A 13,226-nucleotide genomic window follows, 5' to 3' on the forward strand; every position below is an offset into this window, starting at 1 on the left:
CTCTGCTAAACAAATAATTCCCTCAACACAGTCCAACTATTTACAAAGTCTGCACTACTATGACTATTCATCTTCTCATCACTCCTGATCACCCATCCCCTCCCACTTGTGACTGTAGGACTGTAACTCTGTTGCTTGTATCCTTACTATTTATATCGACTGTTTCCTAGTATGATTTGATTGCTTATTGTACCCTATGAATATTATTAGGTGTTGGGCCTGATGATTCTTGACTCTTGATGAATCGGTCTTTTCTTTTATGTACACTGAAAGCATTTGCACCAAGACAAATTCCTTGTGTGTCCAATCACACTTGGACAATAAAGAATTCTATTCTATTCTATTCTATTCTATTCTATTCTATTCTATTCTGTTCTGTTCTGTTCTGTTCTGTTCTGTTCTGTTCTGTTCTATTCTTATTGTACCCTATGACTATTATTAAGTGTTGGACCTGATGATTCTTGACTCTTGATGAATCAATCTTTTCTTTTATGTACACTGAGAGCATTTGCACAAAGACAAATTCCTTGTGTGCCCAATCACACTTGGCCAATAAAGAATTCTATTCTATTCTATTCTATTCTATTCTATTCTATTCTAACTTTACTCTACTCTACTCTACTCTATTTTCTATTCCATTCCATTCCATTCTATTCTATGCAGCGACCCATGGGCAGACCTGTACATCGGGGAAACAAAACCGCCACTTCATAAACGCATGGCACTGTCAACTCATAAAACAGTTCTATGGTCTTTTTAGAGTTGCCAACAGAAAGGGATGGGGGGGGGAAATGGGGTTTGAAAGAGGAGTGCAGCAGCTTGGAAATCGAAAGTGCATTCCATGCATAGTTTTTCAGAGATAGTAACTTAGGTGACTGCAGTTTCTGCCGCGCAAAATTCTAACTGGAGAGCCTGATTGATGACTCTGGGCTATGGAGGTGACCCATTGGAGGATATGAATTACGATACACCCAGAGGGGTGGAGGGAAAACCAGGGTCAAGGAAGACAATGAATGACGTATCTCAGAAATCGGCTACACCCAGACAGTGCCGGACATGTTAACTCTCAATAAATCATTTTTCAAGTTTTGGAAGTCCGGCTCGAGACTCTTGATTTAATTGGAGGTAACTGCCAGAATCCAGACAGGCAAAACATTGGAGAACAAACCCACGGGGACAAGATTCAGCCGCCCATCTGCATTCAAAAGACAAAAGCCACCTTTTTGAAGACAGCGAAGTCCACATTTTGGACGGAGAGAGGACCTCTGGTTTGAAAGAGGGGGGGTCCAAGAGGCCATCTGTGTCAAACCTGAACACCCCTCCCTCAACAGAAGGGGAGGGACATGACACCATCTATCTCCAGCCTACAGCACGGCCCTTTCAGCAGTTCCAAGGAGGCTCCACACCCATTTGCACTATTCAAATCCTCCTGAGGATAAACCTCCAAGTGGTCTCCGGGTCTCTCTAAAAAGGCTGCAAATGACCAGCTGTCTGCAAGGAGTATAAATACTTCCTTCCTCCACCATTTAGTCAGAGCTGAAGAAGCTTCTTGGATGAGAAGCGAAACGTCTTCAGAGGAAAAACCAGAAAGTCCAGTTGCCTCTTGAAAAAGCACCTTTGGGACAACCAGCACCTGGAGGACTGAGAATCTCCACAGACATGGACAGGTGATGGCCTTATACAGGTAATCCTCAACTTACAACACTTCCATTTAGTGACCATCCAAAGTTACAACAACGCTGAAGAAAAGGGACTTGTGACCGTTGTTTCACAGTTATGACCTCTGCAGTATCCCCGTGGTTGTGCGATCAAAACGCAGAGGCTGGGCAACTGACTCATACTTACGACAGTTGTTGTGTGACCCTTGTTTTGTGACCTTCTGATAAGGAAAGTCCACGGGGGAAGCCAGATTCGCTTAGCAACAGGGTTGCTAACTTATCAACTGCAGTGATTCGCTTTAACAACTGTGGCAAAATGGTCGTGATGTTTGCAGCATCCCTGGGGTGTGATGTCTCCCTTGGACGAATCCCCGGATTCTTCCTCGGAGGCCGGCTCAAAGGAGGGATGAGCACCTTCGTCGCACATCAGGAACTGGGTTAATTAATGACTCTGATCAGCCGGGCAAAAGAGATTTACCGGAGGCTTCGGCTGGGGACAGCTTGCAGGGACAGACAGTCAGTGAAGAAGAGGAGCTTGTCTTCTGTGGTTGATCCGAGAGCACTCAGGGCAGAGAAAAGACAAGAGCAATGGAGATCTGCCAGACTGCTTGAGAGAAGGCTCTGCCTGTCTTGATGGGCTGCACCCATCAAAGCTATTTATTGCAGCGGGTGGAATCGGGCATCACTGGGAACAAGGTGTTTGGTTTATGGCTGTGCGTGATTGTTCCTTGTGCTTCATTTGAATTTCTCTTCCCACGCGAGCTCACCTGGGCGTATTTCCATCTGGCCAGGTGGGTTTAGGTTTGTTGGGTGGGCTTATTGGTGGTAGCGACTTTCCATTGTTTTGTGGACGATTGGCCACTGCTTTGTGGACTAACTGTGGCCTGCTTGTGGCTGGATTTATTTGGGAAAGTTCTGAGGCTGTGTGAAGGGGATTGCTGGGGAACAATAATAAACTCTGAAACATACTTCTCCCTGCGTATATATGCGTGTGTGAGAGAGTCATGCCCCTTGTGGAGACTGACTCTGAGGAAGAGGAGGAACCGCCAACAGGGAGTGGGAGTGCGGCTCCAGAGGTTGTGGAGGAGGCTGGGGAAGGGCAGAGGCCGGCTGGGCAGTAAGAGGAGGACCCAGGCCCATCCCCTCTTCATCCTAGGGCACGCAGGGAGGAGAGGATCAGGGTAAAAGGTGGTCTACTTGGGAGGAGAGGGCCATGAGCCTCTTCATGGGTCGCGGGTGTGAAATCTGCATAAGAGTTTGGACCTGCGTGCTAACAAACGCTGGAGACAAATTAGTGTTTTATTCCTAGATGAGGTTTATCTTGGTTGGCGTTCTTCCAACGGACTATACCTAGTTATTTTCCTGAAGTTTGTAATTATTTATCCTGGTCTGTCGTGGAACTTTATTCAGTGCGGTTGGTTTTCGGCTTTTGCTTCGTTATCTACTCTCTGAATTTGTACTGTGTTTCTTTCATTTTGGAATGTTATTGTGAAAAGAGTTTAATCTTCAACGGTGAACAATTAAACAGTGAAGCCAAGTTGAAGCCACTAAAGGACCTTTATTTATGTTTTGGTTTTTGTTCTATTTTTGATACACTCCGGGTCGAGAGGGAGGGGAGGGAGGAGAGAGAGATGGAAGGAGAGAGGGAGAGAGAGGGAGGAGAGAGAGAGAGAGAGAGAGAGAGAGGGAGGGAGGGAGAGAGAGAGAGAGAGAGGGTAGGGAGAGAGAAGGGAGAGAGGAGGGAGAGAGAGAGAGAGAGAGAGAGAGAGGGAGAGAGAGGAGAGAGAGAGAGAGAGAGAGGAGAGGAGAGAGGGAGGGAGAGAGAGAGAGAGAGGGAGGGAGAGAAAGGGAGAGGGAGAGGAGAGAGAGAGGGAGGGAGAGAGGGGGAGGGAGGGAGAGAGAGAGAGAGAGGGAGGGAGAGAGGGAGGGAGAGAGAGGGAAAGGGAGAGAGAGGGGGAGGGAGGGAGGAGAGAGAAAGGGAGGGAGAGAGGGGGGAGGGAGGGAGAGAGAGAAAGGGAGGGAGAGAGGGAGGGAGAGAGCAGGAAAGGGAGAGAGGGGGGGGAGGGAGGGAGAGAGAGAGGGAGAGAGAAATGACATCGGGAGGCCACTCACCGAATAAATCCCAGCATGCACTGGGGGTGCTCCTTGGTTAGGCCGTACCGTTGCAGAATGAATTGAAGGGTCTGCGAGGTGTGGCCGATTCCCTTCAAATACTGATAATACAGCTTCTTCCAAGGAATGAACTGAAAAGCCAGAGCAAAACAATCGGATATTATGACTTGGGGGGCTTCTTACTTATTTATTTTTTTTAATCCAGCCTTTATTATTTTTATACGCATTGAATCGAGCTGTTCGCTGTGGACGGCATGCATTTTCCGCTTTAGGGAAACCAACCTATCAAAAGCACCTCTGGTGCGGGATCCACAAAATTAAGAATTAAAAAAGTTTTTGGGACTCATAAAAAGCAAGGCCAAAATTTTAATCACACACCCACCCACCCACCCCAAAAATGGGGGGGCGGGGGGGAGGCAGGAAAAATTACCCTTGATTTGACTTGGATCAGAGGAAGTGTGCTACAGAACATGGCCCAATTGCCCAAGAATTCACCGGTGGCACCATTGCTGAATTAACCATTTAGCAAAGCATTGCTAGAAGGTATTTCTTAGGTCAGTATTTTTTAAACCTGGCAAATTTAAGACCCATGGACTTCAATAGAATAGAATAGAATTCTTTCTTGGCCAAGTGTGATCGTACACACAAGGAATTTGTCTTGGTGCAAATGCTCTCAGTGTGCATAAAAGAAAAGAGACATCCATCAAGAGTCAAGAATCATCAGGTGCAACACTTCATAATAGTCATAGGGAACAATAAGCAATCAAATCATACTAGGAGACAGTCAATATAAATCGTAAGGATATAAGCGACAAAGTTACCGTCCTACAGTCCCAAGTGGGAAGGGATGGGCGATAAGGAGTGATGAGTAGATTAATAGTAATAGTAGTGCCGATTTTGTAAATAGTTGGACAGTGTGGAGGAAATTACTGATTTAAGCAAAGTGATGGCGTTCAGGAAAAAAACTCCCCTTGTGTCTAGTTGTTCTGGTCTGCAGGGCTCTTATAGTGTCGTTTTGAGGGTGGGAGTTGAAACAGTTTTTGTCCAGGATGTGAGGGGTCTGTAAATATTTTCACAGCCCTCTTTTTGCAGTATACAACTTTCAGAACACAACTTCCAGAATCCCCAGCCAGCATGTTTCACGACCAAAATAGTTAGTATTTTCAACCCATTAGTGCTAGAATGGGTTCGTGTTTTACAAGGAGGAGGAGGAGGAGGAGGAGGAGGAGGAGGAGGAGGTTATTCAAATCCCAGAATTCTGGAAGTTGAAATCCATCCGTGTTAAACTAGCCAAGCTTGAAATAAACTTATAGTATAAAACTGATGTTACATAGTTGGGTCATGAAACATCTGCAAGAAAGCCACCAAGCTCAGAGAGCACCCAGGACCCCCACAGCTCAACCCTGAGCTATCATCTTATCTTCTATACCCTCTTCTCTGTTTGCTCTTAAAGTTGGCATTCCAAGACTTTGAGAGAGTCAACGGTGAGTCTAACTCTGCCACCTGCCAGGGAAGACTCCAAAGTATTTCTGATAACTTTGGTTCGTTGCTTACTTATGTCAAACACCAGATGCCATAATTTAGAGTTCAAATGATTCATCGCTTGTATTTTTTTATGTACACTGAGGACTCTGGCACTGAAGACAAATTCCTTGTGTGTCCAATCACACTTGGCCAATAAAGAATTCTATTTTTAATTCTAATTCCATTCCATTCCATTCTATATTCCAATATTATTCCATTCTATTTTCTACTCTATTCTGTTCTGTTCTATTTTCTATTCTATTTTCTATTCTGTTTTGTTCTATTTTCTATTCTATTCTATTTTCTATTCTATTTTCTACTAGCTCGATACCCATGATTTGCTATTAAACTATGTGGTCGGGCTTAGTTTTTGGGGAGGAAAATAAGGGGAGAAAATTCTGCCTCTGCCAAAAGTATCCGTTAGTATTCATCTGGCTAGCGTCCTGTCAGTATGTGAAAAAGTTGAGGGCTGTTTGGAAAGTGAAATAGTATTTGCTGTGTGAGCAAGAAGGAGACAGCAAGGAGCCTGGGCGTGGCTTAGCTCAACTGTTCTGTCCTAAAGCTGCTTGCTGCTCTGAAACTAAAACTGAAACTCCTCTGCTTGTGTTTTGTATTTGGAAGAGATTTCTTTTTTTCAGGTGGGGAGGGGGAGTCAAACTCCTTAACATCAGAGCATGTTAATAATAATAATATAGGAAATAGTCTAAATGCTCTGATGGTCATTTCGAAAAATCTTTTCTTAGTGAGCCCCTAGAAGCTAAGAGGAACCTATGTGCCAAATTTCAAGTTTGTAGGCTTTAGGGTTCTGGAGATTTTGTGATGATGCGTGAGGGGTATTTCACTTTTAGATAGATAGATTCAATTTTCTATTCTATTTTCTATTCAATTTTCTATTCTATTTTCTATTTATTCTCTATTCTATTCTAATTCTCTTCTCTCTATTCGATTCTATTTTCTATTCTATTCTACTCTATTTTCTATTTCTATTCTATTTTCTATTCTATTCTCTATTCCATTCTCAATAAAGATTCTATTCTATTCTATTCTATTCTAATTCTAACTCTCTTCTCCTCTCTATTCGATTCTATTTTCTATTCTATTCTATTTTTTATTCTATTCTACTCTATTTTCTATTCTGTTCTACTCTATTTTCTATTCTATTCTCTATTCTCTTCTCAATAAAGATTCTATTCTATTCTATTCTATTCTATTCTATTCCTATTCCTATTCCTATTCTAATCTTCTACTTGCAACCTAAAATATAGTTACCAAATGGAAAAGGTTTCCAAGCAGAAGAATGACCTTGACCATGATAATTAAATCATGGATGAAACCCTGCTAAGGGAGACCAAGGTCTGGCCCAGGTCCATTCCGCCATTCCTGAGGTAACACCATTCCTTACCTTCACGTCAGAGACGATACGCTTCCAACGCCGACACACCTGAGGGAGGTTTTGGAGGAGATCAGCCACAGGTAGCAGGACAAAGATCTCCTGAAGAATTTCATCAGGCAGTTTGTCCAGGGTTCCCCGAGGCACGTCATCCCCCGATGTGGTTCCTAACAGCCCAAAGTGGACATCGGGAAGTGGATCCACCTCAATGTCTTGAACTTCCTCTGTGACAGTTCCATCACCCGAGCGCTCTTCAGGAAGCCTCACCAACCATGGTCTCCGTTCTTGGACCTCTTGGCCAGGGCGTCCGTCGAAGTCACTAGGTCCCCGGGAGAAACGTAACTGTTTCTTGGGGATCGCCGACACGTCCGTCCAATCGTCAAGAAGACTGCAAGAATCGTCCGAGTCGGACGCCGAGCCGTGAGCGAAATTCTCCAGAGGTTCTTCAACTTTGGCTTTGTGGCTCTCCGCCATGTTACTGGAGCATGGCGAGATGCGGGATCTACTCCTGAAGTAATCTGTGATGGTCCTTTGGTGGCCTGCAAACCCAACCGAGACGGAAAAGGAAGATAAATTTGTCAGAATATTCATTAACTGGCAGGGACATGGTAACAAGGTCAGCCAATGAATAGGCATAGCAACTTGACTCATGATGGCGAACCTATGGCATGTGTGCCACAGGTGGCAGGCAGAGCCACTTGTGCAGACATGCGAGTCACAGCCAAACTTACCTGCACTGTACATGCATTTGCCTCCCAGTTGATTTTTGGCCCATTTGAGGCTGTTTTCGCCCTCCCAGAGACTCGAACAAAGCCTCTGCAGCCTCAGGAGGCCAAAAAATGGGCCTTCCGGAAATAGCAGAAGTGCCCGTTTTCAGCCTATGGAGGGCCTCTGGAGCCTGGGGGAAACCATTTTTGCGCTCCTGGAGGCTCAAGGGAAGCCTCTGGAACCCCGGGAGGCCAAAAAACAGGCCCGTTTTGGCACTTCCGTTATTTCCGGAAGGCCTGTTTTTTGGCCTCCTGAGGCTGCAGAGGCTTCGACCTTGCCTCAAATGGGCTGAAAATCAGCTGGGAGGCACGCACATGCACAGTGCAGGTACGTTTGGCTGGGACTTGCATGTCTGCACAAATGGCTCTGCGTGCCACCTGTTCGCCATCATGGGAAAAAGACTGTTTGGAAACTGAAACTGGAAGGAGCCTGGGCATGGCTCTGTTTTAAGCTCTTGAGCTCTGAAGCTGCACAAAGCTGAAACCGTTCTCTGCTGTTCTCTCCCTCTGCTTGTCTTTTTGCCTGTAATTTTCGACCATGTTGGAAGAATCTGCTGTTGGTACTGCAAGTGTACTTCATGTGTTATTATGTACATAAAGAAGTTAATGAATCCGGCTGAATCTGTTATATGTGGGTGCTTTCTGGATTTGATTTTCTGCAATAATCTCTGATAAAATTACAGCAACTTCAAAGGACGGCTGCGCCCAGGCAGAAAAACAAGGTGGACAATGGAAGGCATCTGTACAGGTAGTCCTTGACTTACAACAGTTCCATTTAGTGACCGTTCGAAGTTACAACGGCACTGAAAAAAGGGAGTGTTTCTCACATTTGGGACCGTTGCAGCATCTCTACAGCTGTGTGATCAAAATTCAGGTGCTTGGAAACTGACTCGTATTTATGACAGTCACAATGTCCTGGAGTCATGTTATCCCCTTTGGTGACCTGCTCTTGTGGCCTGCCAGCGGCCAGCAGAGCTGGGGGCAGATTCGGACAGGGGAGGACTATGGGCCAGTCTTGGAGTCTGGAGAAGGCTCTGCGTCAGAGGTAGAAATGGGGAGAGGGCCATCCGACAGTTATCAGCTGCCTTCGGAGTCGGATATCAGTGGGGAAGAAGAACAGCTGGAGCCTGTTCCCAGTATGTGCATGCACAGAGCTGCCAGAAGAAGGGAACAACTAAGGAACACGAGGCAGAGATGGGACCAGGGCCATCCGACAGTTATCAGCTGCCTTCGGAGTCGGATATCAGTGGGGAAGAAGAACAGCTGGAGCCTGTTCCCAGTGTGCGCATGCACAGAGCTGCGAGAAGAAGGGAACAGCTAAGGAACAAGGGTCGACTTGGAAGCAAAGCCACAAATGGACAGTGATTGGCCCCTCCCATAGGGAATAAAGAGGAGCGAAAGGGGAGTGGGGTTTGCAGGAGTCAATTAGTTCAAATCATTAGGGTGAAGATCCGTTCCTGACTTCTTGCCCAGTCATTGCTGCCACAGCGTGGCGTTCAGAAGATATCGGCCTGGCAACTCTCCATGCCTGATAAAGGTCTGTAATTGTAAAATCTCTTGACTGTTGGCCGGGACTTTGCTGCATTGTGAATGAGAGGAATTCACTTTAGCTCAAATCAAAGGGGTTTCTTTTCTGGACGCGGAGTCCGCTTCGTGATTTTGGGGAACCCCTTCTGATGAAGCAAGGTCAATGGGGAAGCCGGATTTGCTGCACAACCGTGTTCCTAACGTAGCCACTGTAGTGATTCACTTAACAACGGGGACGAGGAAAGGTCATAAAACGGGGCAAAATTAGCTTAATACCTGTCTCGCTGGGCTCAATTGAGGTCGTAAGTCAAAGACCACCTGTACTGCTACCTGTACTGCCCTCCACACCTCTGTTTTAAGCCTGCTCCCTGGTGACAGCACCGCAGGGTTGCTTATAAATGCTGCAACCTGGAAACCAGCAGCAGAGAAGATGCGTGTAAGACGCTTGGTTTTCTTGCACAAGACGTTTCATGACCCAACTATGGAATATTTTCAGTGCTATGTGAGAGTGGGGTTTGTGGAGGAGGAGGAGGAGGAGGAGGAGGGAGAAGGAAAGGAGAAGTTAGGAGAGGAGAAGAGAGGAAAGGAAAGGAGAAAGGAAGGGGAGCAAAGGGAAAAGGAAAAGAAAGGAGAAAGGAAAACGGGAAGGGGAGGAAAAGGAAAGGCGGGAAAGGAGGGAAGAGAAGGAGAAAGGAAGGGAAGAAGAAGGGAAGGGAAGGAAAGGGAGGGAAAGGAAAGGAGAGGGACTGTGAGGTCCTTTGTTCTCTCCGAGTTTGATGGTTTTCTTGTAGCGTTCCATTGACCGAACTAGGTAACATCATCAGTGCTAGAAGGGGGTGGGGAGTAGGGTTTGTGGAGGGGGGAAGGAGGAGGAGGAGGAAGAAGAAAGAAAGAAAGAAAGAAAGAAAGAAAGAAAGAAAGAAAGAAAGAAAGAAAGAAAGAAAGAAAGAAAGAAAGAAAGAAAGAAAGAAAGAGGGAGGACTTCTGGGGTCCTTGATGCTCTCTGAGCTGTGTGATCTTCTTGCACAAGATGTTTCATGATCCAACTAGGTAACATCATCAGTGCTAGAAAGGAGTGGGGAGTGGGATTTGTGGAGTGGAGAAGGAGGTGGAAGAGAAAGAAAAGAAAAGAAAGGAAAAGAAAAGAAGGAAGAAAGAGAAAGAAAGAAAGAAAGAAAAAAGTGAAGGAGGGAGGGAGGACTTCTGGGGTCCTTGATGCTCTCTGAGCTGTGTGATCTTCTTTCACAAGATGTTTCATGATCCAACTAGGTAACATCATCAGTGTTAGGAGGAGGTAGGGTTTGCTCTCTTTATACACATGGCTATATAAACAGGGAGCCAACCTCTAACAACAGAGGACAATTGCCAAAGGCAGCACCTAACTGCTGCAACACACTCTCCGTATGTGGCACTGCAACACGGCTTTTGCGGTTTCTAACCAAAGCATCAGACGAGGCAAATGCCCCCAGAAATCATTCACTGATCTTTTCAGCAAAGCATCCCAACTCATCACACCTTTGGAATGCTTCTTCCTCCTCCTCCGAGGAGTTGGGCCAAGGCACCTATAGGAATCTCGGCTGCCCGGCCTCTGGCTGAGGGGCTGAGTCAGAGCGGCTGTGCCTTCTGGGCTCTGCCGAAGAGATTCACAATCGCTCGTCGTCAGACGGAGTTGCTTGAAAGAGCGCACTGACCCAACAAGAAAAAAGAGAGAGAAAAATGACACTGGAGGACAGAAAACCAGGATCCTGTTGCAAACCCAGACCTTGCGTTTTGCAAACCACCATTGGTGGTTTATGGTGGGGCCACTGCCAATCGGATTTTAAGCAATCAACCAGGGTTCATCCAACCATCGCTCAGCAAAAAGACATCAGAGTAGGATAACAGCATAGCATAATAATATAGTTCGGCGTGGAGTAGCGAGATAGGTGGCAAATACATTTAACACATTTTTTTAAAAAATCGCTTGGCCTTCCAAGACAAAATGGTTGTTAAAGGATGTGAGGTTTTGGTGCTTTCGCCCATGATTTCATCTATATTTATTCAGTTAGGCAATGGATGGATGGATGGATGCATGATAGATGATGAAGATAGATGGATGGATGGGATTATAGATGATGATGACGGACGGGCGGACAGATGGATGGATGATAGAGATGATAGATAACACACAGAGGACAGAGACATGATAGATATGATGGATGGATGGATGGATGGATGGATAGATAGATAGATAGATATGGATGGGATGACAGACAACACAGATGACAGAGACATAATAAATAGATGAGACAGATAAGGATGGGATGATAGAAAGACAACACAGATGATAGAGACATAATAAATAGATGAGATAGATAGACAGACAGACAGATAAGGATGGAATGATAGAAAGACAACACAGATGACAGAGACATAATAAATAGATGAGATAATGAGATAGATGAGGTAGGGAGGGAGGGAGAGAGAGAGAGAGCTAGAAATATGGATGGGATGATAGACAACACAGATGACAGAGACATAATACATAGATGAGATAGATAGACAGACAGATAAGGATGGAATGATAGAAAGACAACACAGATGACAGAGACATAATAAATAGATAGATGAGATAGAGAGAGAGAGAGAGAGAGAAATATGGATGGGATGATAGACAACACAGATGACAGAAACATAATACATAGATGATAGATAGATAGATAGATAGGATGGGATGATAGAAAGACAACACAGATGATAGAGACATAATAAATAGATGAGACAGATAGATGAGATAGGTAGGTAGGTAGATAGATAGATAGATAGATAGATAGATAGATAGATAGATAGATAGATAGATAGAAAGAAAGAAAGAAATATGGATGGGATGATAGACAACACAGATGACAGAGACATGATAGATGAGAGAGAGAGAGAGAGAGAGAGAGAGAGAGAGAGAGAGAGAGAGAGAGAGAGATAGGTAGATAAGGATGGGATGATAGAAAGACAAAACAGATGATAGAGACATGATAGATTGATAGAAAGGGGTAGGTGGGAATAGATGGACAGACAAAAAGAGAGTGTTTTGTCTATAATTAAGGTGCTTTAATTGTAGACCAAACTGGCTAGCTATCTGTGTGTGTGTGAGACAGAGAGTGGGATATCTATCTATCTATCTATCTATCTTTGGTTATTCGGGTTTTCTCCCACATAATATTGGAAGTATGTTGGCCAAGGTACTTCCAATATTACGCGGGAGAAAACCCGAATAACCAAAGATCCACATTCAAATACCTGCGAAAACCTCAAAAAACAAACAAATATATATATTTCTCAAAAGAAAAAAATATATAAATCCTTTACCCCCACCCCCGCCCACATATACACACCCATATATAGGCGCTCTCTCAGTGCCCAGGTGGACATTTCATGCTAAGGGATCATTGCTTCCCTGTTTAATTGATGGCCGCCCATCTCACTATCCGAAGCGACCCCGGGTGGCTTAACAGTCATAAACAGTCATTTCTGGCTGCCTCCAAAGAGAGATCGGTTTCCGGGATCCGCGCCATTAAGGCATCCCATTAACAAGCGCTTCCTTTGAAAAGAGGCAAAAAATGCACTAATCCGGCGTTCCTCAGCCTTGGCAACCTTAAGACTTGTGGACTCCCACTCCCAGAATCCCCCAGCCTGCATGCAGGGGATGATAGGACATGTAATACCTCCAAAATCTGGAGGGCGCCAGGTTGACCATTGACTTTATATTTTAAATCCCTTCCTCCCCCCCACCCCAAAAAAATTACTTTTTTTCCCAAAATCCGGATGGGAAAATAATTCGGCCTGGATGACCATGCTTTTCCCCAGCTCCAATATCCCGAATAACCATTAATTAGCAATTAATTACATTTAAAATTAAAATTTGGGGATTTGCGCTTACTTTGACTTCCGCCTAACGTGCGCGCATTGCACGCGCACCGCAACTTGCTCCCAGCAAAGCGCAATATAACCTGATTGACGCTCCCAGGCAAACGAAACCCCGCCTCCTCGCCCGCGCCGACTGATGGGTCTCTGCCGCCCTATCGCAGAGCACGCTCCTTATTGGCCCACCTCCTTCCACAAGCGGAAGAGTGAGTGGCCCGGTTGCGAGCCAATGAAAGTCGCACGTCATCGGATCTGGTTCCCTCCTCTCCCCAAAGAGATGCAACAAAAAACTACAAGCGTAGAGTACGGCGCAGTAGTCGCTTCCGGTTCTCCCTCTCGCTTGGGTGGAGG

The 13,226-nt window shown here is 45.3% G+C and overlaps 1 protein-coding gene across 1 annotated transcript in view; it reads right to left on the reverse strand.

The window, feature by feature from the left end:
- The window catches only part of FBH1 (F-box DNA helicase 1), a 46,333-nt gene extending 33,314 nt beyond the window's left edge, over positions 1-13,019 (reverse strand). Inside the window, 4 exon segments of the mRNA XM_087935339.1 lie at positions 3,771-3,901; positions 6,697-7,223; positions 10,494-10,664; positions 12,892-13,019. Of these exon segments, the coding sequence (XP_087791465.1) occupies positions 3,771-3,901; positions 6,697-7,223; positions 10,494-10,664; position 12,892 (830 nt within the window). The 5' untranslated portion in view covers positions 12,893-13,019.
- Between the last annotated feature and the right edge of the window lie 207 nt (positions 13,020-13,226).

This window comes from Pseudonaja textilis, chromosome 5, assembly GCF_049901715.1.
Source record: "Pseudonaja textilis isolate UNSWEBS1 chromosome 5, rPseTex1.2, whole genome shotgun sequence".
In the NCBI taxonomy this organism is placed as follows: Eukaryota; Metazoa; Chordata; class Lepidosauria; order Squamata; family Elapidae; genus Pseudonaja; species Pseudonaja textilis.